Source organism: Malaclemys terrapin, chromosome 14 (genome assembly GCF_027887155.1).
Source record: "Malaclemys terrapin pileata isolate rMalTer1 chromosome 14, rMalTer1.hap1, whole genome shotgun sequence".
NCBI classification, from domain to species: Eukaryota; Metazoa; Chordata; order Testudines; family Emydidae; genus Malaclemys; species Malaclemys terrapin.
This window is the reverse complement of record NC_071518.1, coordinates 20,692,693-20,719,781: the sequence shown is the minus strand read 5'-3', so window position 1 is coordinate 20,719,781 and position 27,089 is coordinate 20,692,693. Positions and strand designations below refer to the sequence as shown.

The 27,089-nt window shown below is 42.3% G+C and overlaps 1 protein-coding gene across 1 annotated transcript; it reads left to right on the top strand.

The window, feature by feature from the left end:
- The first annotated feature begins 18,494 nt into the window (after positions 1-18,494).
- Positions 18,495-23,561, top strand: NUDT19 (nudix hydrolase 19). Its single transcript, XM_054049342.1, has 3 exons — positions 18,495-19,312; positions 21,236-21,443; positions 22,706-23,561. Exons 1-3 carry the CDS (start codon positions 18,605-18,607, stop codon positions 22,942-22,944), a joined length of 1,155 nt encoding a protein of 384 aa, XP_053905317.1. The 5' UTR covers positions 18,495-18,604; the 3' UTR covers positions 22,945-23,561.
- Positions 23,562-27,089: the final 3,528 nt, after the last annotated feature.

The window sequence follows — 27,089 nt, the reverse complement described above, 5'->3', positions numbered from 1 at the left end:
GTCTTTTAATGCAGGCTGAGTCTGGGCAGAATAGTAGGTCTACACGTGAGCAGTCATTTGCTGTTGTAAGCATACAGTAAAAGGGGGCTTAGTGAAGAAATTGTTTGTTATATCTGATGTACTTGACTAACAATAGAAAGGTCTTATTGACAGCTCATTCACCTGTGCACATTGGGGAGGGAGGAAAACAGAGTATGTGGGCAAATATGTACTTACTTTTATAATTTGATGACAGTAAAGTATGACTCCTATCAATATGGTTATGCTATTATATAGTTTTAAACATGTGAAGGTAAAGTACATCTTGTTAAAGTCCTAAAAGGAAAATACAAATGAACTGTATAATGAAAGTGATTACAATTTTAAACTTTAAAATGCTGCATTTCAGAATGAGTTACTTTGGATTAATCATGTGGCATATCAGTCCATACTTGACCAAAGTTGAAGGATAGTTCAAAATATATTTTGCAGTTTTCTGAAAGGAAAAGAATGTAAGTGCTGAATTCTCAAGCAATTTTACTATACAGTTAGATCAGAAAATTAGGCATGGCTTCAATATATAATCTATCTGCTGAACAAGTAAAAAATCATATCAAAGAGTCTTGGAATTATGCCAGTGCTGAACCCTAGGTATCCAAAAAGAAGTTTTGTATCATTCTCCAGTTCAAGATGTGGAATCTAAAATGCAACACAACACTGATGATAACAAATTGCCTGAATCCATGTATTACTCTGAGTTAGATTAAACTGTCTTGTATATTATATAAACACACACATCTCTGTTTAATATCTTGTAAAATGTAGGTATGGTTGTTGAGAAAATAAATGGAGCAATGACACATTTACAAAAAGTAATGTGAGCTATTCTTAGTTAGTGCTTACACATTGGTTCAGTTGTATGTGATTTGGAGCCCTGTTTTTTTATTTTTTGTGTTTTGTTTTGTTTTTGGGGTACGTTATTTGATAGCTTGCATTTTCAGTTTAAAATATTCAATCTGGGGGAGAGGATGTGTTACAAATATAGTTTATCAACAGCCTTAATTTTGTATGTATGAATTATATATGCTCTGGCTCTTGCCTATTCCTTCATATCAAGAGATATACTATCAGACATAAAGGGTCTGATTCTTCTCTCACATTACTGTAAATCAGGAGCAAATCCATTGAGCTCAGTGGAGTGACATCGGTATAAAATTGGCATAAATGAAAGGAGAATCAGGCCCTTAGTGTTTATGCTGGTATTGTTAGCTCTATCAGCTGGATACAACATTTGCTTGACTTGCCTAAGGAGCCTTTTAGAGGGTGGGCACAAATTAGCACTGAGCAAAAGGAGCAGAGTTAAGTTAGTTACACTGTATAATATTTAAGATAGTTTACAATTTGGCTGTAAAATTTACTTGTGGCTAAAACCTGCTGCAATATAAATGGTCCAAACCAGAAGCAAAATAATAAAATAAAATAAAACACACACATACATACATCCCTCTCTTCAATTATCTTCAACAATTAGGAGAGTGTAATGGGCATTCCTATAATTCCCAAAACAGCTTCTTTCAAACTGCAAGTTTAAAAGCTATTAGACTGGATTCAGTTAGCTCACACAATACAAATAAAAGCCAGCTTTATTTTAAGGTATTTCACAATATTTTTCCCAAACAAAAATTTCAGATTCAGAATAAAAGTGTAGTAAATCTTGAAAACAGATTCTGTTCCATGTCTATTCTTATATCTATCACTGTACTGAGTGCCTAAGTGAATATGAAAGCTATTCTAGCTGTATGTGTACTAAATTATATTCCAGCTAAATGAAAGCAGATCACAAAACTAGGGAATGTTCTGTATCTTACCAGCACTCCTACACGTTACACCTTTGTGAAAGTTTGTGAGGTAAATACTTCTCACTCTACTGAGTGTCTTTGAAAACATTTATTTCAAATGGATATTTCTCAGTCTGTTGCTGGTGGGTTCTCACAGAAGCCTGTGAAGGTGGTGTCTTGCCTGTCTATTATTAACTATGTCTTGTATTGTATTTAATATTAAACGTAATGATATGATTCTAGAAGTTATATCACCCTTTGCCTGCCAAGTCTGTTTCTGATGTGACAGCACTGAATTTAGTGGGCTTTCATCAGTGATGAATTTGACTGAGGGAATCTATTCCCATGCATGATAATGAAATAGTCTCCCAAAGTTGTACTGAAGAAAAACCACAGTGAAGAGTTTTTATGCATAACATCTAATTATTGGATTTAGTAGACATTAGGAAAACCTCTTATTAAATGCAAAATAACTAAATTAAGGAAAATATAAACAAACTCTACAACATTCATAGCTGGACATTAAGCTTAAGCTTAGATTACAAAGTATGGAAAGATGTCCTGTAATATAGCTGAACACCTCTGACCAAACTCAAACCTAGGCTAGGACTAACCTACAAAGTTTTGTGGGCGTAGCTATGTCAGTCAGAGATGTGGAAAAAAAAACATACGCCACCTAGCTACTCCATAAGACCCCCAGTGTAGACAGAGCTTTGCCGACAGAAGAGTGCTTCAGTCAGCCTAGCTACTATCATTTACAGAGGTGGTATAACCGTGCTGACAGAAAAACTCCTTCTGTTGGCACTCAACATAAGGTACGACTACACTAGGGGTGTATGCCAGTATAGCTACACTGGTAAAGCTATACCACAAAGCCTTTGTAGTGTAGACAAAGACTACTGTAATTATATGAAAATCACATGAAAGTCTTTGAGACAAATTCAGTGGTGATGAAACGGAGATATTAGTTATGCATCTGGTTTGACTCACAAAAGTACTGTAACTTGCAATGATTTGGCATCCAGTGCATGTGCAAAAGTAATGTAACTTGCACACCAATGGAGTAGAAAGGGATGTAGTAGGAAAAAGCAAGACCTGGCACGTAAGATGAAGAGCATGGGTGGGTTAATGATCTGATATTAAAAAAGACAGAAAGCCAGTTGTACAGTCTTTCCTATACCCTCAATTTCTTTTTTGCCAGGAACTAATCTAATATTCTTCATCAGTCTGATAGGCAATAATTGAGTTGGGAAAAACTGCTGACACGGTTTCGACATTCCTGAGCCATGATCAGACTGAAGATTGCCAATCAATACTGTATTGTTGTGATGTTTCATTTGATGTAACTGTACACAGCCCCCAAATGTATAATTTTCAATGTGCTACACAGTTTTGTATTGAAAATGCTTTACCACATTCTAGAAGTTGGCTGGGGGCAGATGGACAGAGACAGTTGGATCTCTTGGCACCTATGAAGACATAGGAGGCAGTTTGAGATTGTGATGTAGGCATGTTTCTGTTAAAATGATCAGTTATTAAATAGTTAACAAGGAAGCCTGGGTTATTTCCACCACTGAGCTTGAAATCAGCAAGAAGCAGCTCATCCTTTACACAATGTGGAACTGGGACATGAGCAGTCAACACAACACAAATATTAGTAGAGACTCCATGACTTGGGGAGGTCCTCTGCAGCTAGGAATTTGGCAATATTTTCTGAATTAGCTCTGCCACAACGTGTCCCCTAAAAATAAGGCATATTTAATTAATCACTAGAAGGGTGGGTGCCATCTATTAAACAGGCTATCCAGTTACAGATCTGGAATGACCCTAATTAGCTGACAAGATCTGACAACATCACAGCCTGAGGTTGAAGATCTCTTTGTTAACTTATTAAACATAGTGGGCACCACAATGTATATACACAATCCTGATTAAATTGGTTGGGGCTAGAGCTGAGTGGAAAACTGATAATTTTCAAGATTTCAAATTTTTTTCCAGTTATGAATTAGGATGAAATGTCAAAAATTGCCAAAATGTTCATGAACCAAAATAAAAATAAAAAAAAAGTTCTGGTCAATTGAAACATTGTGTCAATAATTTCAAAACATTGTTTCAACTTTTACTTTAAAAATATTATAAATTAACTTAATTTTTTAAATAATTTTTTTTCAAACAAAACCAGAATTTTTCATTTAAAAATGCCTAATTGGAAAGTTATGACAATTGTTAATTTCTAATTTTTTTTACAAGAAGTACTTTGAAAGGAGAAATTAATTGAAAATGAACTTTTCCTGCAAAATGTTTTGATTGCATGAACTAGCATTTTCTGATGAAAAAAAGTTTCATAAAAAAATTCCTGATGATCTGTAGTTGTGGTGACTATGTTTAGTAAGTTACAGAACATTCATAACATCTCAGGCTCTGATCTTGCTGGGTGCACAAAGTAAAGAGGGATAAATCTGAGTAGATTGGATAGCTATGGCCCATATCTGCAGCATGTGAAACTGGTAATTCAGTAGCTATATTATAAAGGAGACAACTGAGCAGAGGAATGTGCAGTTCCCTAATGAATGATTCAAAGGACTCAATGGGCAACAGGACAGAGCAAAGAGAGCACAATTTATGTGTTAAAATCAACTGAGCATTTTAACAGTCTCCTTTACCTGACAGGCCTTACGTATGGAATCTTAACACTGGCCAGAAATGAGAAACTGGAATTACACAGGAAATTTTTTTGTTTGTTTGTTTGTTTTTTAAACTTAAAATGAAATCCTTCCACAAAACTATGACTACTTGTTATATGTATTGTAAATAAGTTTGGACACTGAAAACAGACTAATCAATCTCACATTGTGCCTTGCGTCCTGTAAGGATCTGTGGACTAGAACCCAGTACTACAGAGCTGGGGCCTGAATTTAGCTGACATGCCCACAGTGCCACTGAGAGCCCAACAAAAACAACACTCAGGGGAGCAAGCACCACAGGGAGTACCACAAGTAAGCCAGAGTGACAGTACCATATGGCCCTCTGATGGCCAAGCATCCTATTTGACCCTGGAGGGTGCACCAGAAAGTTGTGTGGGCATCCGCACAGACTTTGGGCTTGCTGTGACTCCAGACTTCACCTCATCTCCTGATCTCTGATTCCAGCCTGATTCTGGCCTCCTGATACTAGCCTCGTACTACCTCTGATTTCCAGCCTGACCCTTACTCCTCCTTACTGAACCTGGCTCTAGCGATTCCTCTGACTCCTGCTAACTACCATCCTTGACCACGAGGCAAGACTGTCTATGCCCCAGTCCCTTTCGCATATCCTAATACAATGCTTGTATATCTGGGATCCAGACACTGCAGGAGAATGTTTAAATCCATACAAAGTTTTTGGTAGCTCTTTTCTTTAATTAACAAAAAACACTCAGTTTTGTAAAATCTTTTTTTTTCACAAAACCTAAACCTTGGGGCTATATTATGTGATGGTGTCCCTTTAATATGTTGTTAATTCTCTTTTGGAGAACACTGAATGAGCTTCTGCTGACAGTTTGACCTGATGCAAGTTCTGTTTGGGTTATGTGAAGAGGGAGGGATTATAAATAATAATTAAATTAATGGAGATATCCCATCTCCTAGAACTGGAAGGGACCTTGAAAGGTCATCGAGTCCAGGCCCCTGCCTTCACTAGCAGGACCAAGATTGATAAGAGACACCAAATTGGAAAAGGATTTTTTTTTAATCAAGGAGTTAATGTGATGAAATTTGAAAAAGGAAAAATAGGTTAAATAACAGGAAAAACTTTAAGACAGTGATATCTATGAGACTGGGATAATCTACTAGAAGTGCTGGAAGTTCTATAGCTTGAGAAATTTAAAATTAAACTGCCAAAAGCAGTTGAGAATATTGTGTGATCTGGATATGGCCATGAGACAAATATTATTACTTTATCTATAATGTCTGGTTCCATAAATTCCCATTTATGCAATGTAAGTCATTCATGCTAGCATCTCAACTGCATAACTGCTGTGCATACTTATTGAATTTGCATCACCGCTTATCACGCAACTTTAGATTTAACAATTTTTGTATAATTTATTATTTATTGTACAATTAATTGCTATAAATTTGTTTATTTTAGATTATTAATGAAATATATTTGCACCTGATGATTTACTTGGCTAAGCTACATTAACAAGTGGTCACATTTTATAAAAGTTAGTTTGGTATAGTGAAGTGGCTGTCTACTTTCTAAATAAAGTACACCTCTACCCTGATATAACGGGACCTGATAGAACACAAATTTGGATATAACGCAGTAAAGCGGTGCTCCGAGGGAGGGGGGGGGGGAACTGTGCACTCTGGAGGATCAAAGCAAGTTCAATATAACGTGGTTTCACCTATAACACGGTAAGATATCTTGGCTCCCGAGGACAGCATTATATTGGGGTAGAAGTGTAGTTAACAAAAAATGCCATATTTAAAACCAAATCCTATTTGCCAGACTCACATAAGCAGTCCCATTGAAGCCATTGGGACTGAGTCTCAGCTAAGCCTGTGATCCACTCAGTGCAGGATCTTGGGGTAAAGCAAAGGTGGCTTTATGCCTCTTCTATTCGGGGAGTGTGCAGAGTCAGCTTAGCCCGTCTGGCTGCGACACCAAAGGACAATTGCAGTGGTTGGGAATAGCCATGTGCAGTGGTTAGACTCTCTTGTCTCTGCCCATGACCCCTACATGCCACCTGTGCAGGAGACTGCAAGCAGGATTGTGCAGAGCTCCTGCTCCAGCTCTACAATACATAAGGACTTCCCCTATAATTAGAGACTTTCTAAGGGCAGAATCTGCCAGGTTTCTGACCACTTTGCATCACTGGAGTCAGCATATAGGGCTGTATTACATTGATGAATTGGACCCAGTGTTTTTAATGGGATTTCTTTTTTGAGAAACACTAAAAAGATTTGGCCTTTAGATTGTACTGAGATAAAAAGAGGTTACTGCTGGTACAGCAGGTTAAAATCATAGTTTATAAGATGACAATATGATCTACACTGTTTTCCATTATCAGGATTTCCTCAGGGGATGTGTTATGAAAGAATGACCACCTGTTCCAGAAATTAATGTTGATTTTTTGCCAGAATAAGACAGCTGCCTATAAGAAATATGCTGACATATTATATTGCAGATTTGGAAATGATGTTGTTCATTATCTATATATGAGTCCTCACTGCTTAAAAATGCTTTTACACTAGAATGATATAGTATAATTGAATCTGAATCTTTGATCAGCAGAATCTAGATCCACTGCACATTAAGTCTAGGAAGACCTCACTTGTTTATTAATATTTCACCATTTAAAACCAGCTCTTAAGCTGTAGCACATTTTCTAATAAGATTTACAGTTAACAGAAAAATAGATAACTTTAATAAGAGTACAAAAGGCAAAGAAATTTCATCTGAACTCTGATTTTGGAAACAAAATGTCTTCCAGCAGTAATCAAAAACAGGGGTGTCCTTTAAACTCTCACTGCCTAGGATGCTAATCATTATCATTGATGAGGGAGTACAAATAAAGAGGCCAGGGTAACCAGATGTCCTGGTTTTGCATGTGTGTGTGTTTGGGGGGATGGGGAATGGCTTTGTGGCTTGGCCGATTATACTGAAGCTGGTGTTTTGTCCCAGTTTTAGTATAATCAGCCAGCTGGCTGACCTTCTGTGCTCTGCAGTCTGCCACCCTAGCACCAAGATGAACTTGTAGCCCAGCTATGTCTGTTACGCCCAATTGCAGCTTGCAACATCTCACCATTGAATTGTTGTTGTGCACTCTGATGCACAATGGAGTCCAAATTCCTGTTTTGTGCACATTGGCATGCTGTGGAATTTAGAGTATTTCAGGTTTCAGAGTACAACAATTCACTGAGGAAATACTACACTGTAACACAGCACAGACATAGCTAGAAGTTCACCTAGAAAGGGCGTAAACTGGGTGGTCAGCAGCACCAGGCACAGGAATTTGGACAATTGACAAAGCGGGGGGGGGGGGGGGGGGGGGAAAGACATGGATGGGAAGATTCACAAATAGGCACCCATCCTCTATCACAAGCATAAGTTACCACCCCTTCCCACTTCTTACCCTTTACAACAATTTCCCCTCCCCAACTTGATCCCTTACAATTCCAGAAACCAAGCTGAGAAAGCCAGATCACTTTTCTTTTAAAAAAATGTGGTCACCTTAAAAGAGGTTAAAAGGTTTCTTAAAGGCAAATGATTGTTTAAAAGGGCTGCGGACAAGATTATGCCATCCTGAATGTATCAAGTCTATTTTTTCAAATATTAAAGTATATAAAAAAAAAACTCCAGTCAGAAAAGGCATATATTTATGAAAAACAAGCTAAAAATCTGCAAAGGCTTCTCCTCTGTAATTTGCAGCAAATTCAAACAATGTAGAGTACAGAATGGTGTACCAAGATTATGTCATAATTCAGATAAATTAAACCATGTTTTCTATCACCTTCACTAGCTTCTTGTCTATCTCAGAATCAAATTCAAATTTGTCACCCTGTTTTCTAACATATCCAGGGCTGCTGGAACAATTTTTATAGTGGGGGTGCTAAGTAGGGCTGCCAACTTTCTAATTGCACAAAACCGAACACTCCTGCCCTGCCCCTTTTCCAAGGCCCCGCCCCTGCTCACTCCATCTCCCCTCCCTCTGTCGCTCGCTCTCACGCATCCTCCCTCACTTTCACTGGTCTGGGGCAGGGGGTTGGGGTGGGGGAGGGCTTTGGCTAGGAGTGCGGGCTCTGGAGTGGGGCAAGGGATGAGGGGTTTGGGATGCAGGAGAGGGGCCTGGGATGGGTCAGGGGGTTGGGGTGCAGGGGGGTGAGGGATCCGGCTGGGAGTGTGGGCTCTGGGGTGGGGCCAGGGAATAAGGGTTTGGGGTGCAGGAGGGGGCTCAGGGCTGGGGTAGGGGTGTGGGATGAGGTTTGGGATCCCAGAGGTGCTTACCGTGGCTCCTAAGAAGCAGACGCCAGGTCCCTGCATCCCTCAGTGCATGGGCGGCCAGCGAGGTTCTGTGCTCTGCCCTTGTGCCTGCAGGCGTCACCCCCACAGTTCCCATTGGTTGCAGTTCCCAACCAATGGGAGCTGCAGAGCCTCCTTAGCCTAGGGGCTGCAGGGAGCTGGCGGCTGCTTCTGGGAGCTGTGCAGAGCTAGGGCAGTCAGGCAGCCTGCCTTAACCCCGGGCCCCCGCTCCGCCGCTGATTGGACTTTTAACGGCCCAGTTGGTGGTGCTGACCAGAGTTGCCAGGGTCCCTTTTCGACTGGGTGTTCTGGTCAAAAACCGGACACCTGGCAACCCTTGTGCTGAGAGCTATTGAACCAAACTGTAAATCCTGTATATAATGGAAATCACTTCAAGCCAGGGGGTGCAGAGCACCCCTCGTTCCAGAACCTATCCATGAAATAGTCTCATCCTGTCTCCAGGACCTCATATTAACCTCTCCATTCCATTCCTCCATACTTGGCAATATCCCTACAAATTAATAAAAAAGAACAAAAAACATTTCTTCTTGTAGAGAATACAGTTCAGGGTCATACAGTAGTAGCATTATGGATAGCTTCAGGTACTTGTTTAGCAGGACACAGTCAACTTAAAAATCACATTTGCCTGACTTCTTTATTTTAATCTACTATTGTTAGGCCATGAAGTCAGTTGTGTTACTACAACTAAAAGGCACTGGAAAAAATCAATATTTTTTCTATTTGTTCACCTGGTGCACTGGATAGCACTTTGTGTCTAGTCCATTTTCACTGTTTCCCCTGTTTGAGGGGGTCTTTCACAAAGAAACTGGGGAGAGAAAAACATGTTTAAAAAGGAAAAAAAAAGTGATTTTAAGACCACAAAACTGGCTAGAGAATGGTGAGGTGGGATAGAATCTGAAACTACTTTTAACTTTTTTTTCTTAATTGACTGGATTTCAAATTGATGTCCCTTTATTATTGAACAAACAAAACAAAAAACATTATAGAACAACTGGCCCATGGGGAAAGTATTCTTTCAAATTCCCCTGGGTCAGTGGTTGGCTTATATCCTCAAGAATGAGAGATTATATCCCTTATAAATTCTGTATAGTATAATATTACCATCGATGTTCTCACAAACAGAAAAATCTATTACAATTTTTTTTTAATCCAGCTAAGCTTTAGGCTTCAATGCTATAAGACATGTGGCTAGTGAGACAAAGGCAGCTGGAAGACAAAGTGAGTTAGACAACTGAGTTTGCCAGCAGAAGAAGGCAGGGAGGTAGTTTTTTCTTCAACTTGCTGGTACTCCACAAGGAAGAACCTGCTTATGTGAGGAAAACAGCATGTCAACAACACCACTGCTAGCTCTTCTTCTACCTGCACCAGTGGGGACCTGGCCAGACAGGCATCCTGACCCTGGAGTCTTCTACCCAGAACCTGGTCTTGACTTGCTGGGAAGGTGGCCTGCATGTCAAAGAAAGCCAGGCAGGGGAAAACATCTGGCATGAGAGCTGTTGGTTGGTGTAGTCCCTCAGAAAGCAGGTAAGAGAGCTGCAGAAGGAGGTGGCTCATCTGTGTAGCATCTGGGAGCATGAGGACTTCATTGACAGGATGCACATGAGACATCTGGGACAGAGAATACTAACCAACTAGAGAAGACTACAGTGGCACCAGAGGAAGGAGAACTGGCTGCTCTGCCGGGAGGAGACTGGCTGCCACTTCAGGCAGTAGATGGTGCTCCACCACCATCCGGTCGCCCATTGTGACAGATTTTTGTTACCAATTTGCCTGAAGGCATCAGTTGATTAGGCTGATGCTTCAGGATCTTTTTAGGGAGGAGATGATGAAGCACATCAAGGGTCTAAGTTTTAAAGCTTTATTAATAAAATAATAAAATACAGCAGAGAGTGCTGGGAACGCTTCCACGTCACTCAGGGGAAGAAAGAAAGCATTGGAGCCCCAAGTCCTAACTCAATTTTATACTTACACATGCGCTACCCAAGACTGGCCAGGCCTGCATGGAATGTAAGAAGAAGAGGGGGAAGGGTGGACGGGAGTTCTTGCCCTGGACCCAGTTCATCCGGGGAATCTGCTGTAATTTCCAAATTGCTCCAGCTCTTGGCAGGGTTTTTAAGTTCTGGTGTAATGGGGCGAGACTCACCCCTGCGGCGCCTCCTATCGGTCATCCTGGGAATTAGCTCTTTTGACCCGGAGTACACTCTGCAGGCTGGTGCCTTGCTGCTGCTGGCTCCTGTGTCCCTTGCGGACCTGGTGCCCCTTGTTCTCGGGTACTGCCCCCTGGCAGTACACCCGCTCTCTGGGTCTCTCCACCCAGGGGAACCCCCGCCCACTATCCCCACCTTGCCTCAATGGCTACTGCCAGTCACCATCTAGCCCCCTTTCACTGGGGCTGACTGCAGTCTGTATAAGCCAATCATTACAGGGAAGGGGGGTTGGGACCGGCTGCCTCTGCCTACTCTGGGCTACACCCTAGTACTTTTCCGGCCTTTATCAAGGCCTGCAGCCTGGGGAGTTCCCAGGCTGGAGCTCCCAAGCTCCTCTAGCCTTTCCCCAGCCCTGCTCCACTCAGGTACCCTATTCAGCTCCCAGCAGCCAGGCCCTCCTCTCTCAGCAAGCTAGAGAGAGAATCTTTAAGCTCCCGCCTAGCAGCCCCTTTATAGGGTCAGCTGTGGCCTGATTGGGGGGTGGCTTCACCAATCAGCCCAGGTTCGCTGCTTTACCAATCAGCCCAGGTTCGCTGCTTTGCCCTGCCACAGCCCTCTCCCAGGGTTGTTTTCAGCCCTTCAGGGCAGGAGCGGGTGACCACCCTGCTACACCTGGGTTCCTTTGGGGGTGTCATTGTCCAGGGCCCTTTGTGCCTGGTGCTTTTTGTACCAGTCCAAATTGGCTTGCTGTGGCCTTCTTGGCTGCCCAAAACACACTGGCTTTGGAGAATTGGTTTTCCCTTCTGTTGGCCTTCACCATCGCTGCCTCATTTGCTCTGTTTTTGCTGCCATTTTTGCAGCGCTGCTCCACGTAGTTCTTCTCTTCTCACAACTGGGCAGCTGTAAATTTCTTGTTTGTAAATTTCTTGTCGAGCCCATGACCTTGGGCCGGGGCCAGTGTCTTATCTTCACACGGAGCTAGCTGAAGTGCCAAGTTAATCCGTTCTCTAATTTTTTCTTCCTCCCCCCCCTCTTTTGGCCTCTCGTACTCCCGCAAAGAAATTTTTCATTCCCCACTTACAGACTTTTGACCCTCCCCAAAATGTTTTGCAATGCTTGCAACAGCATTAGCCACATACAGTGCTGATCTGCCTTCCCTGGGGACTCCCTGAGGGAGGGGACCATTGGGGTGTGACACCATCCATTGAGGTCAACAATCAGAAATGCTGTACTGGCAACAGGAGGAGAAGTGCAGACCCCAATATCTGAAAAGCAGGAGCCACCTGTCTCCAAGGGTTGGGGGCCACAACCTGCAAGAGAAGCAGATGTAGGGTAGTTGCAGTTGGGGACTCCCTTCTGAGAAGGATTGAACTTCCATCTGCTGACCTGACCAGATATCCTGGGAGGTTTGCTGTGAGCCTGTATCCAAGATGTTACAGAAAGGTTGCTGAGGCTCATCCAGACCTCTGACCACTACCCCATGCCGCTCATCCATGTAGGCACTAATGATACTGCCAGCTGTGACCCTAAGCATATCAGTAGTGACTACAGATCTCTCAGAGACAGTGAAGTAGTCAGGGGCCTAGATGGTGTTTTTGTCCATCCTTCCAGTTGAGGGTAAGACCCATTCAGGGACATATATATCCTGGAGATAAATGCATGACTGTGCATATGATGTCAACAGGAGGTCTTTGGCTTCCTCAACCATGGAATGAAGGAGGACTGCTAGGAGGAGACAGAGTCCACCTAACACAGAACGAGAAGAGCAACTTCATACACTCACTCAATGACCTAGTGAGGAGGGCTTTAAACCAGGTTCAAAGGGGAGAGATGACAAAGGACCACAGGTAGGTATAAAAGAGCCTGACAGATGATTAAATGTTTGGGGGTGGGGTAGGGTGACCAGATGTCCCGATAAAATCAGGACTGTCCCGATTTTTAGGCATTTGTCCCGCGTCCCGACTGATGTTTGGTCGGGACGCCATTTGTCCCAATATTTCGCACTCTTGTTTTTGTTTTGTTTTGTTCCGCTGGTGGGACTCCGCTTTTTTTTTTTTTTGCCCCTTGCTCTGCCAGCGGGACCCCATTCCCCTCCCCCCAATCTGTCCTGATATGTTCTTCATCCCATCTGGTCACCTTAGGGTGGGGGAATGGTAAATTACAATACGGTATAGGAGCAACAAGTGAGAAATTAGTGGGGGAATCTTCTCAACTACTTAGATATCTATGCACAATTGCAAGGAATATGGGGAATAAACAAGAAGAATTGGAAGTCTTAGTACACATGCTAAATTATGACCTAACTGGCCTCACAGAGATTTGGTGGGATAAATTTAATGACTGGAATACTGGTATAGAAGGGTATAGATTGTTCAGGAAGTCTGGGCAGGGAAAAAATTGAGGAGGTGTTGCATTGTACATAAAGAACATATACACTTGTTCTGAGATCCAAGAGGAGGTGAGAAGCAGATCAGCTGAAGGTGTCTGAGTGAAGATAACATGCAGAAAAAATAGGGCCAATGTCATGGTAGGGATCTATACTAGACCACCAAATCAGGAGGAGGCGGTAGAAGAGGAATTTCTAGAACAAATAACAGAACTATCCCAAACACAAGACCTGGTAGTAACGGGGGACTTTAACTATCCAGACATCTGCTGGAAAAGTCATACAGCAAAATAAAAAATTTCCAATCAATTATTGGAATGTGTTGGGGACAACTTCTTATTTCAGAGGGAGGAAGAACAAATCAGGGGGATACATGGAATAAATGTTTTCATTAATATGCCCAGTTATTTCTCCTGACTGAATACAGATTATTTTGTACTCGATAACATTTCTGAGTAGTTTGACTATTATCCTTCAGTGTATGTTATTTGAATTTCATCTGCCATCAGACTGACCATTCACCTAGCTCTGTTAATTCCTTTATTAATATTTGGTTAATCTACATAATTTTGTGTCATTTGAAAAATTTGCTGTCTCATTATTTACCCTTTTCCAGATCATTGATAATTATATTAACTATAATTTATAGTACTGATGTTTGGGGGCACCTCTTGGTTAAATTTTTGCAATGTTGAAGATTGTCTATTCCCAGTATTTGTTTTATGGATTTTAATCACTTTTTAATTCATGACAGTATTTCACTTTCTGACTTCTTACTTTGCTTGATAATCTCTTGTGAGTGACTTTGTTAAAGGCTTTTGAAAAGTCTAAATAAGTTACATACAAAAATGCTAAAATAAAGTTATTTAGATTGCAAAGTCAAGCCTTTGAAAGAAATTCTAGAATTAAGATTGCATGCAATCTTAATTCTGCCCACTAGTGCATATGTATTATGATAGTCTTTCCATGACCATATATTATGTTTCCACAGAACCTGTGTCTCATTCAGTTGGAGGCAGTGTTCAGTGACTGAGTTAGGTGTTCAACATTCCCTTTTATCTTCATTGGTTAATATATAGCCTCACACCTTATTTACTGCACATCATCCAAATTCTACAATGAATTAATTTCCTCATGGTGCTCATTACTGTAATACAGTATCTTAATGCCTCATAAACATTAAAGAATTTATATTCACAACATCCGTGGGAGCCAAGAGATTATTGTTATCCTCATTTTACAGATGGAGAAACTGAGACTAAGAGTTGTGTCTGAGATCAGACAGAAAGTCAGTGTCAAGATGAGAATTCCGGATCTCCTGAATCCCAACCTTGTGCTCATTCCTCCAGATCTCATTGCCTTATTGCCTGTGGTACTAAGTAGCCCGAGCTCCCATTGACTTCAGTTATAGTTGTGAGTGCTCAGTAGCATTTCTGAAAGTATCTCAAGCACCTAGAAATATTAAGAACACATTTAGTGGCCACCTGTCAAAATTTGGTTTAAGTAACTTGTCCAGCATCATAAAGGACATTTGTGGCAGAAGCAGGGTGAGAACTCAGTTCTTCTGTGTGTGTCATTAAACCAGCCTTAACCATAAACCCATCCTTTCTCTTCTTATCGTACTCATTCTTCAGACACTTTCAACTTCTAGAGCAAATGTGGCAGGATTCCTACAAAGAACAACAATATGCAACCATCCTGATTCATCTCCTGAGCACACTGAAACAGCAGGTTAACAATGAATGAGTAGCCCCCTTTTATAGATAGCATACCTAAGAACAAACATACAGCAGGTTCTTTCTGAAAGGCAGCATGGCTATGTGGATGAGAGTCATACCAACAATCTGCTCTATTAGACATCTATATTCTGCTCCCAGCTTCTGTGAATGCTCAGTGTGGCATAAGCCTACACTGGTCCACAGGCTGACTGAGGGGAACCAGACTTGACTCTCTCTCTCTCCCACTGCTACAAAGTTGCTCACAGCAGCTGGGTTGAATTTCTGCACCCTGGGGTTCCCAGTATGATGCAGCTATTGTAGCTGTGTAGTCTGGGCTTACAATGTTCAGGGTTTTTGGCATGCTGACAAAATGAAATTTTAAAAACGTAGGACACAGTAAGGAAATAGTGATTTTCAACAGCTTATAACTGCCAAATCTGAATAGAATGTCATGAGATGAACAAAAAGCACCTCTCTGGTCCCTGGGCTTTTCCCTTGTCAAAGATCAAAACCATGTCGCAAACAATGGAGGTAGTAGAGCTTCTCAGAAAAAGGCATGTATCACCAAGGAAAAATGTTTGCTTGTCTAAATGTAGGCATCCCTGTTAGTTCCTCCTATAATTATGTTACATACAAAAATTGTGAAACGAATGTTAACGTTGTGAAGTCAAGCACTCAAAAGATAGGAAATGCCAGTAATTAACTGAATGAACCAGGGTTCTAGAAAAATAGTCTGTGATCAAGTAATTAAAGATTATGCCATTATGCATATACACAAAGGGGCCAAATTAAAGTTCCATGGGCAACCTTAATTCTGGTATTTCCTAACTTCTGAATGCTTGATTTTGGAAGCTTTACTTTCTTTTAACCTCATTTTTTAAAAAAATATAATTTCTTTGGGCTTGATGTACATTTTCTGTAGAGTATCTGATCCACTCAAATAATCTCCTATATTTTACCATTTAAACATTGTTTATCTTGCCTTACTTCTTCCAGAGGTCTGCATGCTTTGTGGGTATCTAGTATGCTTCAGTAGCCTCCAAGCTGATGGTCTTAACTAAAGTCTTCTTTTTATTTTATTCCTCTGGCTCTCTCTTCTAGAGAGTTTAGTGTCACAAAGCTAGCGAAGAGGATACTGGAGAGGATGCTTGGAGTGCACTTTCACTTCTGCTGCTTCATGTATCTGGAACTCTCCTAACACCCTGGCTCAGAGCCAGGGAGCCACTTCTCTTTAAATCTCGTTTTAAAACCTTACTCTTTTTTTAGCTGAGGATTGACTCCTCTCAACATGTTTTGTGTTAACGTATTAAGGAAGTTTTTTTACAAATAAAACGTATTGCATGACCTGCAGCCATGTTACTTTGTGCTGTGCTCTTGTAAATAATAAACTCACAAGTTAGGCAGCGCTGGACTACTTCAGAACTTATGAAAAACCTACAAGGAACTCCAAGGTGCATCAGAAGGTAGCATTAGTAATTTAGTACTCTCTGAAACAGTATTGAAACAATATTCTAGCATTGTATATGGCACTCTTCAGATGAAATGTAAAACCTCAGTCCTGATCACTTCTGCTTATTAAAGATCCCACAGTATTATTTTTTGTGTGTGCAAAAGTAGGAAACAGGATATTAACAATGGCTACATTTCAAATTGTGTAATTACATCCCATCTCTCTAAATCCTCCCTGCAGTTCTATAAATATTTTTCACTTTCTGTTAACAGATGCAGTTTCATCCTTGAAATAGCTGTATTTCAATGGAAGATGTGATTCCTGTGGATAGTTTATGTTTCACTGTGACATAGTGGAGAAAGTTTGTGTAACCTGACTTCCAGCTACTGGAGTTAGGGAGGTCAGGAGCAAACAATAATTAAGAAGAAATAGGGCCACCCAGAGCTCAAGGTCTTCACATCCACTTGTTATTGTGATAGATTTTCTATTAAATCATTGGTTTTCTTACTGTAATCATGGTGGTTTAAAATCTCAAGAAATGCAGATTTTTTTTTTTTTCATTTCTTTGCACCAATTAACCATACAAGCTTCACTGACATTGACTCTCATGTACCACTGTGCATTCCTAAGCTTCTGCACAGGGAGGCTAAACTACTTGCCTGCCTAAATGTTTGCCCTATAGGGATTCCTCATTGTCAGTTTCTGATATGCCTTCATCACGCTGATGGGTTTTCTCTTTGGGGATTATATTCGTGTGTGTTGGAATTTAATTGTTTTTAACACAGGCATTGTTACTTATCTACTCACTGTCCATTAAGCCAGGTTTCAGAGTGGTAACCTTGTTAATTTGTATCAGCTGTTTGAAATGGGCCACCCTGATTACCACTACAAAAGTGATTTTTCCTCCTGTTGATAATAGCCCATTTCCACTTTAATTGAACTGTCTCATTAAATCTGACCACCCACTTGGTAAGGCAACTCTCATCTTTTCATGTACTGTGTGTGTATATATATATATATATATATATAGCTACTGTATATTCCACTCCATGCATCTGAAGAAGTGGGCTGTAGCCCACCAAAGCTTATGCTCAAATAGGGTTACCATACGTCCGGATTTTCCCGGACATGTCCGGCTTTTTGGGCTCCAAATCCCCTTCCGGGGGGAAATCCCAAAAAGCCGGACATGTCCGGGAAAATCGGGACATGGGGGCTGGCGGTCGGCCGGGCCGGGGGCTCGGAAGCCGGCAGTCGGCTGGGCCGGGCCGGGGGCTCGGAAGCTGGTGGTCGGCGGTGCCGGGCCGGCGGGGCCGGGGGCTCGGGGGCCGGCGGTCGGCTGGGCCGGGGGATCGGGGGCCGGCGGGGCCGGGCCGGGGGCTCGGGGGCCGGCGGTCGGCCGGGCCGGGGGCTCGGGGGCCGGCGGTCGGCCGGGCCGGGGGCTCGGGGGCCGGCGGTCGGCCGGGCCGGGGGCTCGGGGGCCGGCGGTCGGCCGGGCCGGGGGCTCGGGGGCCGGCGGTGCCGGGAGCTGGCGGGGCCGGGCCGGGGGCTCGGGAGCTGGGCCGGCGGTCAGCGGGGCCCGGCCGGGGGTGCTCGGCCGGGGGCCCGGGGGCCGGCGGTGCTGGGTGGGCCGGGGGTGCTCGGCCCGGGACGGGCAGTGCTGGGCAGGCTGACCCAGGCTGGAGACGCCGGGGCGGGCAGACTGGGCCGCGTCTCCTCCCCCCACACGCCCCTTACCTGCTTCAGGCTTCCCGAGAATCAAATATTCGCGGGAAGCAGGGGAGGGGGCGGAGACTTTGGGGAAGGGGCAGATGGGGGGCGGGGCCAAGGCCCCGTGGAGTGTCCTCCTTTTGGAGGCTTAAAATATGGTAACCCTAGCTCAAATAAATTTGTTAGTCTCTAAGGTGCCACAAGTACTCCTCCTTGCTTTTGTCCATTAAGAAGCATGCTTAAGCCTCACAGGTGCAGTGGCTCCTCCCAGGGAGCTGGGGGCGATGGAGCCGGGGTGGGTGGTACACGAGGAGAGCGGCTAGGCCACCACGTTTCCTGTCCTTCATGCCGGTATGAACCCGCGACTGCGGCATTGGCGAGAGGCGGCTACGCTGCTGCTGGCGGCCGGGAGCGGGGCACCGGCCCGGGCGGTGCGCTCCCCGCTACGCCCCTTTGACTACGAGATGTTGTTGCTGCAGCGGAGCCCTCGGAGCGGCTTCCTGCCCAGCGCCCATGTCTTCCCGGGCGGCCTGCTGGAGGCAGCCGACTTCTCTGCTGACTGGCTGGGGCTGCTGCCCGCTTTACCCCGCTGCGGGCTGGGCTCTGTGCGGCCGTCGCCGCCGGGCGGTAACCGAGCTCCGGTCTTTGCCACCGACCGGGCTGGCCTTGGCTCGCCGCTGCCGGGGGACGTGGCCTTCCGCATCTGCGCCATCCGGGAGACCTTCGAAGAGGCGGGCATCCTGCTGCTGGTGTCGGGCCCCGGCCCCTCCTCCGATCCCGGCCCGGCCCGCTTGCTGCCTCAGCACCACCTGCCGCCGGGCCCGGAGCTCGCCGAGTGGCGGCGACGGGTGCAGCAGGACCCGGCCTGCTTCCTGCAGCTCTGCCGCTACCTGCGCTGCGTCCCCAACATTTGGGCGCTGCACGAGTGGGGCAACTGGCTGACTCCGGTGCCCAGGGCTGGCCGGGGCGACCGGCGTTACGACACTGCCTTCTACCTGTGCTGCCTTGAGGAACGGCCTCCGCACACGTCGCAGGACGAGCAGGAGGTGACAGGCTTCCAGGTAGGTTTCATCACCACAAACACCTCATATTTTTCCCTATACTTCCCTTACATCCCCTGGAAACTATAGGCAGGGCCCAGGAGGGGCCACTCCTATGCAACATTCATTTCCTTACCCCTCACGCCTTCATACCTCCAACATAGTGCTGGTCAAGTAGGTGATTATGTAGATGTACTTCCTATAGAGTCCTTGTACATCTTGTAACCTGCACCCTTGTGCAGCACCATTTGGAGTTGATCTGCCAGATTCCAGATGTCCATACACTTACTGACATTCTGAAACCTATTATATATTACATATTTTGTACAAGGTAGTAGGTGATTGAATTTTAGATGATTAACCCATATACACCCACATGCCATGTGACTAGAAGGAGCTATTAGACTTCCAGAGGATAAATACATCAACCACAGAAGACCATCAAAAGGTGACCCACTTCTAGATCCCTGTATACTGGTGGCCCTAGTCCCTTGTTGGGGATAGACAGTCAGCCGTGTCCATGTTAGGTTTCTGTCCCTTTCTTCAGGGCCCTGTTTACTGTCTCCACAAAGAGAGAAACTTTTTTGTATGCTTTTCTAACACAAATAACACTCTATAGGCGTTCAGACTGGGGTCTTCTGCTCTTGGTAGCTACTTGGTAAGGCCCTTTCCAACCCCAGAGGGCTCAAGAACTGCCTGCCACCTCCTGCTCTGTTCACTGGATGGTTAGTTAATCCTACCCTTTTATGGAACTGACTTCTTTATATTGTCCAGCTGAGAGTGTGGGCCAGTCATGAGGTGCTAATCAGCTGCTTCAGTTTCTTCCTAGAATCTGTCTCTGGGATTTTCTCTGGGGTGGGGAGTTGGTTGCTCCCTGAACTATTAAACGGGCAGATCCTCCTGTTATAATCACCTATCATACACCCACATTATGCAATATTAGAGGGATGTGACCCTTGATAGTCTATATGCTTGGGGATACTCTGGGGTGGTCTCAAGACAGAGATGGTTGTCTAATAATTGTGGTCCCTTGTACAAGTACACTACATTTTTTTGACACTACCAATGTTTCTTTGTCTCTGATAGAAACTACATACCATGAAACACAATCCAAAGTTTAAAACATCAGAGAACTTGTTTTGAACAAGTTAATATTTGATGATAAATATTTGTTTACTTTTTACCAATATCTCATCAGAAATGTATTGTGGATGTCATTCACAAGAACATGGAGGGAAAGGTGTGTCAGTAAAGGCCCATACACCATAGTCTTGATACATGAAACCAACATTTAGGTAATAATGGAAGAATTCCATGCATATAGAAAATATAACTGACATGAAGTTAACACTCTGTATCTGGTTTTTCTAATTTCTGAAAACTGAATGCTCTCCTTGGCTAAGAAGCAAGTGCTCTGAGGTAAATTTCCACTTAATAATGAAGGCATTTGTAGCAATTTTGTAGCTGAATTTGCTTTGACTTTTGCATTATTCAATGGAAGTCTTTATCATACCCTGAAAGCAGAGTTAATATCCCCTTTTAAAAACATCATTGAAGTCCAAATTTGGCACACTTACGTGTAGTCCTCAAGTGTCTTATGAATTTAAAAAAATCAACATTTTTGCAGAAGAAATATTTTAAAATGCTACCATTTTGAAACTGTGGTGTGTGTGTGTGTGGGATTTTTTTGGTGTGTGTATAACTCACCAGTACAGTTCCATTTCAATCTAAATCTGCGGGCAACACACTGAAAATTTTACCTCTTTTTGGAATCCAGAACGTTAATAGGGTCAACTGTTCAGATAAGATGTTATCGATCCCAGGGTTCACACAAGGCCTTCTTTGCCACTGCTCAGGGTTTCAGTAAGGTTTAAGCAATTGATAGAATTTCACCAAAAGAGCTCAAGAAGAAAATATTATTTCATGTTTGTCTTCCTTTTACAGTGGTCAACCCCTCCAGAAGCTATTGAACTCTTTAAGTCTCAAGAAATATGGTTTGCTCCACCTCAGTTCTATGAATTATGTAGGCTGTGCAACTTTACTTCACTTTGTGACCTGCATAGGTTTGGTTCCGACCGTGCTTTAGAAGGGTGTGAACGTTGGATGCCTGTTGTTTTGGCTGCTTCAGATGGCTACATTCATCTGTTACCAGGTAAATTAACCAAGTGAAAGAGCTTTTATTACCATAAAAGAGCATTGGAAGGGATATAAACCCTCGAGCTTTGGGGCCAACTGACTACTAGGGAGAAAAAAGGCAGAAAAAATTTTCCTTGAGAGTAGATTAGCCCATAATTGCCTATTGCAGGGTTTCTTTCTCTGAAGTAGTTGATATTGGCCATTCTTAGGATACTGGACTAGACAGACCACTGGTCTGATCAGTATGGTAATTTCTACATTTAATCAGATTGTCAATAAGTGTTAACTCTCATACAGGGTATTGTGGGGGTCATTAATATTTTAATTTGTCATACTTTTCATGCTGAAGGGTACGATTATTTTATTTGTTTTTCATTTTTGTCTGCAGGATGAGTTAGAGCCCCATCCTACTGGCCTTATTTGGGCAATAGATCTGATCCTGCACTCCTTGCTAAGCAAGAGTTCCAAACATTGCAGTACCCCGAGTGATTATTAGCTAGTCCATCTTTTTAATATCTTTATCTTGCTGCTACCTGCCTATTTAAACATTTTAGTTTTTATCTTCTTTCCTCTCCTGTTGCTTTTTTTTTTCCTTCTTCAAAAGGGCATAAATTGTATCTTTATGTTGCTATTTTCTCCTTCTTATATCTTTTTGGCTTTTTCTGGTCACCTTCTCTCTAATTTTCTTATTTATTACAGTTGGTCTTTCTTCTGCCTCCTAATTTCCTTTCTATATTTTCATCATATTACACTTGCTCTCCATAAAAGGCTGGACAAGATCCTTCCACCAAGATCAGTTTTTAAACAAAACTGGGTAATCTGATCTGCTTTCTGTTCTTAGTCTGCTGCAACTTCTTGTGTAAAGTGGGAAAGTCACTTAATCTCTGCCTCATTTGTCCGTCTATAATATCTAATTACTTATGTCAAGGATGCACTGAGACCATATTCATTAGTGTACATGAGGTTCTTGGATATTTCTTTATTTGTATATAATAAAAAAATAAAATTCATTTTAGTATCTGGAAAAGCTGCCTTAGAACTTGAATGTTCCATTAGATTCCAGGAACCAGCAGTGTTGCATCACTGGTGGCTATTATGGAATTTCATGGCCATCTTGAAATTTGGGAAAGATTGGAAGCAATTTTCTTTTAAATCTGATTGTACTCTGAACTCCATTCCCACGCATTTTCAAATACTGATAGTAAAGTAGCTTGTATCCTAAAAATTGCTAGATCACTGAAAAATAAAATTATTGAATTAAAACTTAATATTTTTCAGGAGATGAGCTGTATCCGAAAGATCCAGATTATACAGGAGAAAAGAAACTTTTTTTGTCAACAGATAAGAAGGTTGAAGAGCTAATGAAAGAAGACAGTACGCTTCACCGAGTTGTAATACAAAACCTTAACAATCTTACTGTCCATGTTAATATCCAACCAAAATATAAACACATCAATCCACTAAAGATGGACTCTAATATAGTGGGAAGTAATGCAGATTGCAATAGCAGACTATAATATGTCATCTCTTTTAAATTCAGCCCTGGAGGATGAAGTCTTCATTTGCGAAAGAACAGGTTAGGTACATCATGGGTATCAACAGTACAAGCTTCTTTATGTTGCCATGCCAGTGTATCTCAAACAAGATCAGGAGAGGCTACTTTTGGTAAGAGGAGGGTTCAGACTTCATATATATTTAATGCTTTGAAACTGAACAAATGTGCCAGTTGTGATGTGGACACATGCCCACTGAGAACTTGATGTAAACTACCAACTTAATTCATGTTGTTCACCAAAGAGCCATTATATGGTAATGATATTTGGCCATTGCCAATTTATGTAATAAAAGTGGACTAATCTGTAACCCATGTCCCTTGAACAATTCAGTTTCCTTTTCTCATTGAGTACTGAAATATTCTTGTCGTACTCAGAATTTAGCTCTTCTGTTCTGCTTCCAAAAGATATCTTTTAGATGACACTGTTAATGTGTCTAGAAATGTAATTGAAGGAGTTTTACATTGTATGACTGCATTTCCTACTCTCATCTTTGGGAATCTCCACATGTGTTCATTAAGTTAATTTATTTGCCAACATTATTTTGTTTTTAATTGTTTAATAAATGTTTATTTTCAATAGTTTTATTTGTATTACTTAAGGTGTACTGAGGGTTGAGAGATTTATTCCCTTTAAAATTTAAGTTTATTTCCAAATTAAGAACGAACTATCAAAGGACTGGTTTGACAGCAGTCATTCCCTTTATTTAGTACCATATTTACTTTAAGTGAAAGATTTCAACAACTTAAAAGATGAAAATACTGTTTACTGTATAGTTCTGAGAATACAGAAATTAATGTTACTGCATATATCAGTATGAACAACTGAAGAGGAAAATGTAGAGCCCTGAAAACATTACTGTCCTACCACAAACATCCCACGTTTGCTCCTTGCTATTATACTGGTGGTATCTTGCCTTGCTATCTTTGTCTCGTGGTGTGGGAATACAGCTCACACAGCTCCCAAACTGTTGTTCATCTCTGCTACTTTTCTTTTACAAGTGGAGTTTTCAGAGCAAGACTCAGTGATATGAGATCTACATAAAGGTGCTGCATGTTATACATAGAAGGGAGAATAGAGGATAATTAGGGGCTAGACCATAGATAGTAGAGCTCACCAGGTAACAACAGTTCCATTTCATGACAACTTTTGAGGTTTCAAATTTTGGTTTTGTTCTTCATTGGAACAAAACCAAAACTTTTTGAACAATTTCACCAACAGAATTGTTGAAACATCCATTTTCAGATCAAAAAGCTCAGATTTTCAAATTGTAAGTGACTGGGGAGTCCACCCGGGATGTCTGAGATCTTACCATCAAACTTAATCAAAATCAATAAATCTCTGTGAAACAGCATATATTGACAAAAAAAAGTTGAAACCACCTCTGCTAGACAACAAAAAGACAAGAAGAAGGCAAAAGTGGCAATTGGGAGATTTTGTGGGTTAGTATCTCATGTTATTTCAGCTCTTAACCACTGCAGTATTAGGAGAATGAGGGGTACAACATGCTTCTGTTCTGTGCGTACGTGGTCACTTAAATGCCCCAGCTTGAGCTTGTTTACTAAACTTTTGTTTAGCCACTAAAAATGGCAAAAGTCTTTATAGCTAAATTTTCAGGCAGTGAACTAATAGCTGTTTAAAGAACAGGAGTACTTGTGGCACCTTAGAGACTAACAAATTTATTAGAGCATAAGCTTTCATGGACTACAGCCCACTTCTTCGGATGCATAGCTGTTTGTTTTTACTAGCGTTATATTGAAAATATATCTGTAAAATAATGCAAAAATGCTGAAATGGTTAATTTTTATTACTTAGTTCTGTTACATATAGACTCCAAATAAACCTAAGTAAACAGAAAATGTCCATCTATCTAGCTGGTATTGCCTGGCAGTTTGTCATATAGGCATTGTAGTAAAAGTGACTTTTAAGGATAGGGTAAGGGCTTTATGGACTAGTTTGGGGACTGAGATCTGTGCACATAAGTTGGCATAAAAGAAGCCGACTGTCAGAGGGTGACACTGGCTCTTTAAGAGGAAGCAGGACCAGTGCACCTCTGTTGGGCTTAAAACAGGGCAGCTTGGGCCCTGGAGGGAGAGACCTTGTGGATGAGGGTTGTGTTAGAGCACAGACTGATTCAGTCAGGAAAAAGGCTGGTGAGAGCTGCCAGAGACCAGGGGGACTATGGAAGGTCCTGGAAGGAAGCTGGTATTGATTCCTGGGAGAAGGCTGGAGAGCAGCAAGAGATTGTTGCTTGCTGCCATCAAAGCTGAAACTTGAAGCTCAGGGCTGGAGAACAGTGGAGGGGCTAACCTGTTGACACTCCATATTGGAGTGCTGGACTCAGGGAAACAATGAGAGAGGCAGAAGGAGTGAGGGATACTCTCTTGCTGAGGATGATCTCCCAGTAGAGAGGCAGTGGGAAGAGAGGTGTTCTACTATAGCTGGAAGGGCTGGGGTGGCTGTCCTAGCAGAGGGATAGAAGAGAACTGAGAAGGAGCCTAGGAGTGGTGGAAGATACTGGAGAATGGTATGGGAAGGACTCTCAGCAGAGAAGCTGGTTGGGTGTGCTTGCTGGGAAGAGTGGGGTTTTAAGGACTATTCACTGTGTGTGGGAAGTGAACTATGTTTAATACATAAGAACAGAAGAATGACTATACTGGGTCAGACCAAAGGTCCATCCAGCCCAGTATCCTGTCTACCCACAGTGGCCAATGCCAGGTGCCCCAGAAGGAGTGGACCAACAGTTAATGATCAAGCTATCTCTCTCCTGCCATCTATCTCCACCCTCTGACAAACAGAGGCTAGGGACACCATTCCTTACCATCCTGGCTAATAGCCATTAATGGACTTAACCTCCATGAATTTATCTAATTCTCTTTTAAACCCTGCTATAGTCCTGGCCTTCAGAACCTCCTCAGGCAAGGAGTTCTACAGGGTGACTGTGTGCAGAAGAACTTCCTTTTATTTGTTTTAAACCTACTGCCCATTAATTTCATTTGGTGGCCCCTAGTTCTTATATTATGGGAACAAGTAAATAACTTTTCCTTATTCACTTTCTCCACACCACTCATGATTTTATATACCTCTATCATATCCCGCCTTAGTCTCCTCTTTTCCAAGCTGAAAAGTCCTACCTTCTTTAATCTCTCCCATATGGGGCCTATTCCAAACCCCTAATAATTTTAGTTGCCCGTCTCTGAACCTTTTCTAATGCCAGTATATCTTTTTTGAGATGAGACCACATCTGTACGCAGTATTCAAGATGTGGGCGTATCCATGTATTTATATAAGGGCAATAAGATTCTCTCTCTCCTTTTTAATGATTCCTAACATCCTGTTAGCTTTTTTGACTGCTATGAACGTCTTCAGAGAACTATCCACGATGACTCCAAGATCTCTTTCCTGATTAGTTGTAGCTAAATTAGCCCCCATCATATTGTATGTATAGTTGGGGTTATTTTTTCCAATGTGCATTATTTTACATTTATCCACATGAAATTTCATTTGCCATTTTGTTGCCCAATCACTTAATTTTTTAATTTTTTTGAAGTTCTTCACAGTCTGCTTTGGTCCTAACTATCTTGAGCAGTTTAGTATCGCCTGCAAACTTTGCCACTTCACTGTTTATCCCTTTCTCCAGATAATTTATGAATAAGTTGAATAGGATTGGTCCTAGGACTGACCCTTGGGGAACACCACTAGTTACCCCTCTCCATTCTGAAAATTTACCATTTATTCCTACCCTTTGTTCCCTGTCTTTTAACCAGTTCTCAATCCATGAAAGGATCTTCCCTCTTATCCCATGACAACTTAATTTACGTAGGACCTTTGATGAGAGACCTTATCAAAGGCTTTCTGGAAATCTAAGTAGACTATGTCCACTGGATCCCCCTTGCCAACATGGTTGTTTGACCCTTTCAAAGAACTCTAATAGATTAGTAAGACATGATTTCCCTTTACATGTTGACTTTTGCCCAACAATTTATGTTCTTGTATGTGTCTGACAATTTTATTCTTTACTATTGTTTCAACTAATTTGCCTGGTACTGACGTTAGACTTACTGGTCTGTAATTTCCAGGTTCACCTCTAGAGCCCTTTTAATATTGGC